The sequence below is a fragment of the Cetorhinus maximus genome, unplaced genomic scaffold, assembly GCF_964194155.1.
Source record: "Cetorhinus maximus unplaced genomic scaffold, sCetMax3.hap1.1 HAP1_SCAFFOLD_4630, whole genome shotgun sequence".
NCBI lineage: Eukaryota > Metazoa > Chordata > Chondrichthyes > Lamniformes > Cetorhinidae > Cetorhinus > Cetorhinus maximus.
Window position 1 is genome coordinate 1,522 of NW_027600531.1, and position 5,109 is coordinate 6,630.

Here is a 5,109-nt window from a genome sequence, read left to right on the forward strand (position 1 = left end):
TGTCTCTCACTTTCTCTCTCTGTCTCTCTCTCTCTTTCCCTCTCCCTCTCTCTGTCTTTCTCTCTGTCCTTCTCTCCCTCTCTCTCTCTGTCACACTTTATCTGTCTCTCTCTCTCTCTGTCGCACTTTCTCTGTCCGCCTCTCTGTCTCTCTCTCTGTTCTCTCTCTCTCTGTCGCACTTTCTCTGTCTGTCTCTCTGTTTCTCTGTCTCTCTCTCTCTCGCACTTTGTCTGTCTGTCTCTCTCTCTCTCTCTGTCTCTCTGTCTCTCTCTCTCTGTCGCACTTTCTCTCTCTCTCTCTCTGTCTCTCTCTCTGTCTCTCTGTCTCTCTCTTTCTCTGTCTCTCTCTCTCTCTCTCACTCTCTGTCTCTCACTCTGTCTCTCTCTCTCTTGCTCACACAGCACTGGACTTGATCAAGAATGCCATCGCCAAGGCTGGTTACACGGACAAGGTCGTGGTTGGCATGGATGTGGCTGCCTCAGAATTCTACAAGGGTGGACGCTACGACCTGGACTTCAAGTCCCCCGATGACCCTGGGCGTTACATCTCTCCCGACCAGCTGGCTGACCTCTACCAGACATTTATCCGCGATTACCCAGGTAAAGTCCGGTCAGCAGTGGAGCAGAGGGGGCACGGGGCCTGCCCCAGGTTAGCCTGATGTCGGTCAGTGTGGGATCAACGTTCAGGCAAGTCTCAGGCTCCACGTCCGGCCTAGTCTGGGAATTAGCCGGATTCCGGTCAACGTGGGATTAACTTTCAGGCTCCATGCCGGGCCTAGTCTGGAATTAGCCTGATTTCGGTCAGTTAAGGGGGTTAACGTTCAGGCTCAGGCTCCATCTTGGGCCTAGTCTGGAGTTCGCCGGATCACGACCGATGTGAGGATTGACGTTCAGGCTCAGGCTCCATCTTGGCCTAGTCTGGAGTTAGCCAGATCACGGTCGATGTGAGGATTAACGTTCAGGCTCAGGCTCCATGTTGGGCCTGTTGTAGAGTTAGTCTGATTTCGGTCGATGTGAGGATTAACGTTGAGGCTCAGGCTCCATGTCCGGCCTGTTGTAGAGTTAGCCTGATTTCGGTCAATGTGAGGATTAACATTCAGGCTCAGGCTCCATGTCGGGCCTAGTCTAGAGTTAGCCTGATTTCGGTCAATGTGAGGATTAACATTCAGGCTCAGGCTCCATGTCGGGCCTAGTCTAGAGTTTAGCCTGATTGAATTCAGTCAGTGTGGGTGAACGGTCATAGGGTAGGCCTCAGGCTCCATGTCGGGCCAGTTGTAGAGTTAGTCTGATTTCGGTCAATGTGAGGATTAACTTTGGGGCTCAGGCTCCATGTTGGGCCTGTTGTAGAGTTAGTCTGATTTCGGTCAATGTGAGGATTAACGTTGAGGCTCAGGCTCCATGACCGGCCTGTAGCCTGTATTTCGGTCAATGTTGGAATTAGCGTTCAGGCTCAGGCTCCATGTCGGGCCTAGTCTAGAGTTAGCCTGATTCGAATTCAGTCAACACAGGGTGAACGGTCACAGGGTAGGCCTCAGGCTCCGCGTCGGGCCTGTTGCCAAGGGAGCCGGAATTTGCCCTCGTGAGGGCAGGACATGGAGTGTTTTTGACCCTCTCTCTCTCTCTCTCTCTTTGTCTCTGGCCAGTTGTGTCGATCGAGGATCCCTTTGACCAGGATGATTGGCCTGCCTGGGCAAAGTTCACGGCTGCCGGGGGCATCCAAGTGGTGGGGGACGACCTGACGGTGACTAATCCCCGGCGTATCGAGAAGGCGGTGGAGGAGGGGGCCTGCAACTGCCTGCTCCTGAAAGTCAACCAAATCGGCTCGGTCACTGAGTCCATCCAGGCGTGAGTGAGAGAGGGGAGGGGTGATGGGAAGGGGGGCAGGGACCGGGGTGATACCGAGCTCCCTCTGTAAATGGGAAATCGGACAAAGGGAGAGCATGATAACCCTCCTATAGTCCCAGGGACAGGTACAATACAGAGCTCCCTCTACATTACCCTGACAGTGTAACCCCCTCCCCACTTTATACCCAGTGTCAGCATCGAGCACTCCCAGGGACAGGTACAATACAGAGCTCCCTCTACACTACCCTGACACTGTAACCCCCTCCCCACTTTATACCCAGTGTCAGCATCGAGCACTCCCAGGGACAGGTACAGTACAGAGCTCCCTCCTGACTAAAGCGTTCTTTTCTATCTCAATCTCTCCATCAGATGTAAACTCGCTCAGAATAATGGATGGGGAGTGATGGTCAGTCATAGGTCGGGAGAAACTGAAGACACATTCATCGCTGATCTAGTCGTGGGTCTTTGCACAGGACAGGTAAGGACCAGGGGGCAGACTATCAGTGGTGGGGGGTGTGATGGTTCCAGGAGAGAGAGAGAGAGAGAGAGAGAGGGGGTTAGAGAGACCTCCCCAGATACAGGAGTGTGTGTGTGAGAGAGAGAGAGGGGGTTAGAGGGACCTCCCCAGATACAGGAGTGTGTGTGAGAGAGAGAGAGGGTGTTAGAGAGACCTCCTCAGATACAGGAGTGTGTGTGAGAGAGAGAGAGAGAGAGAGAGAGAGGGTTAGAGAGACCTCCCCAGATACAGGAGTGTGTGTGAGAGAGAGAGAGGGTGTTAGAGAGACCTCCTCAGATACAGGAGTGTGTGTGTGAGAGAGAGAGGGGGTTAGAGGGATCTTTCCAGATACAGGAGTGTGTGTGTGAGAGAGAGAGAGGGGGTTAGAGAGACCTCCCCAGATACAGGAGTGTGTGTGTGAGAGAGAGAGAGAGGGGGTTAGAGAGACCTCCCCAGATACAGGAGTGTGTGTGTGTGAGAGAGAGAGAGGGTTAGAGAGACCTCCCCAGATACAGGAGTGTGTGTCTGCGAGAGAGAGAGAGGGGGTTAGAGAGACCTCCCCAGATACAGGAGTGTGTGTGTGAGAGAGAGAGAGGGGGTTAGAGAGACCTCCCCAGATACAGGAGTGTGTGTGAGAGAGAGAGAGAGGGGGTTAGAGGGATCTCCCCAGATACAGGAGTGTGTGTGTGAGAGAGAGAGAGAGGGTTAGAGAGACCTCCCCAGATACAGGAGTGTGTGTGTGAGAGAGAGAGGGAGGTTAGAGGGACCTCCCCAGATACAGGAGTGTGTGTGAGAGAGAGAGAGAGGGGGTTAGAGGGATCTCCCCAGATACAGGAGTGTGTGTGAGAGAGAGAGAGGGGGTTAGAGAGACCTCCCCAGATACAGGAGTGTGTGTGTGAGAGAGAGAGGGAGGTTAGAGGGACCTCCCCAGATACAGGAGTGTGTGTGAGAGAGAGAGAGGGGGTTAGAGGGATCTCCCCAGATACAGGAGTGTGTGTGTGTGAGAGAGAGAGAGGGGGTTAGAGAGACCTCCCCAGATACAGGAGTGTGTGTGAGAGAGAGAGAGAGAGGGGGGGTTAGAGAGACCTCCCCAGATAAAGGAGTGTGTGTGAGAGAGAGAGAGAGAGGGGGGGTTAGAGAGACCTCCCCAGATAAAGGAGTGTGTGTCTGCGAGAGAGAGAGAGGGGGTTAGAGAGACCTCCCCAGATACAGGAGTGTGTGTGTGTGAGAGAGAGAGAGAGGGTTAGAGAGACCTCCCCAGATACAGGAGTGTGTGTGTGAGAGAGAGAGAGGGTTAGAGAGACCTCCCCAGATACAGGAGTGTGTGTCTGCGAGAGAGAGAGAGGGGGTTAGAGAGACCTCCCCAGATACAGGAGTGTGTGTGTGTGAGAGAGAGAGAGAGGGTTAGAGAGACCTCCCCAGATACAGGAGTGTGTGTGTGAGAGAGAGAGAGGGTTAGAGAGACCTCCCCAGATACAGGAGTGTGTCTGCGAGAGAGAGAGAGAGAGGGGGTTAGAGAGACCTCCCCAGATACAGGAGTGTGTGTGTGAGAGAGAGAGAGGGGGTTAGAGGGATCTCCCCAGATACAGGAGTGTGTGTGTGTGAGAGAGAGAGAGAGGGTTAGAGAGACCTCCCCAGATACAGGAGTGTGTGTGTGTGAGAGAGAGAGGGGGTTAGAGAGACCTCCCCAGATACAGGAGTGTGTGTGAGAGAGAGAGAGAGGGGGTTAGAGAGACCTCCCCAGATACAGGAGTGTGTGAGAGAGAGAGAGGGGGTTAGAGAGACCTCCCCAGATACAGGAGTGTGTGTGTGAGAGAGAGAGAGAGGGGGTTAGAGAGACCTCCCCAGATACAGGAGTGTGTGTGAGAGAGAGAGAGAGAGGGGGTTAGAGAGACCTCCCCAGATACAGGAGTGTGTGTGAGAGAGAGAGAGGGGGTTAGAGAGACCTCCCCAGATACAGGAGTGTGTGTGAGAGAGAGAGAGAGAGAGGGGGTTAGAGGGACCTCCCCAGATACAGGAGTGTGTGTGAGAGAGAGAGGGGGTTAGAGAGACCTCCCCAGATACAGGAGTGTGTGTGTGAGAGAGAGAGAGAGAGGGGGTTAGAGAGACCTCCCCAGATACAGGAGTGTGTGTGTGAGAGAGAGAGAGGGTTAGAGAGACCTCCCCAGATACAGGAGTGTGTGTGAGAGAGAGAGAGAGGGCGTTAGAGGGACCTCCCCAGATACAGGAGAGGGATATGGGGAGATGATGCGGAGGGTGTGAGGGACAGCGTCAGAGTGAGAACTGAGAGGAATGTTCCGGAGAACCTTTTCACTTTGTTCCCTGTGCCTCTTTCAGATAAAGACTGGGGCCCCGTGCAGGTCTGAGAGACTGGCCAAGTACAACCAAATACTGAGGTACGTTCAGAGGAGGGAATGAGGGATACGTGGAGAGGGCGGGAGTGAGGGATACGGGGAGTGGGCGGGAGTGAGGGATATGGGGAGAGGGCGGGAGTAAGGGATATGGGGATATGGGGGGAAGGCGGGAGTGAGGGATACGGGGGAGAGGGCGGGAGTGATGGATACGGGGAGAGGGCGGGAGTGAGGGATACGGGGAGAGGGCGGGAGTGAGGGATACGGGGAGAGGGCGGGAGTGAGGGATACGGGGAGAGGGCGGGAGTGAGGGATACGGGGAGAGGGCGGGAGTGATGGATACGGGGAGAGGGCGGGAGTGATGGATACGGGGAGAGGGCGGGAGTGAGGGATACGGGGAGAGGGCGGGAGTGAGGGA

General features: G+C 54.8%; 1 protein-coding gene across 1 annotated transcript; it reads left to right on the forward strand.

Annotated features, from left to right (window-relative positions):
• Positions 1-401: 401 nt before the first annotated feature.
• On the forward strand, positions 402-4,736 carry LOC144678558 (enolase-like; the record flags this gene model as incomplete). The annotated part of the gene is made up of 4 exons (XM_078538306.1): positions 402-599; positions 1,643-1,844; positions 2,214-2,322; positions 4,678-4,736. Coding segments are annotated over 4 exons (568 nt in total), but the record flags the coding sequence as incomplete, so codon positions are not given.
• Between the last annotated feature and the right edge of the window lie 373 nt (positions 4,737-5,109).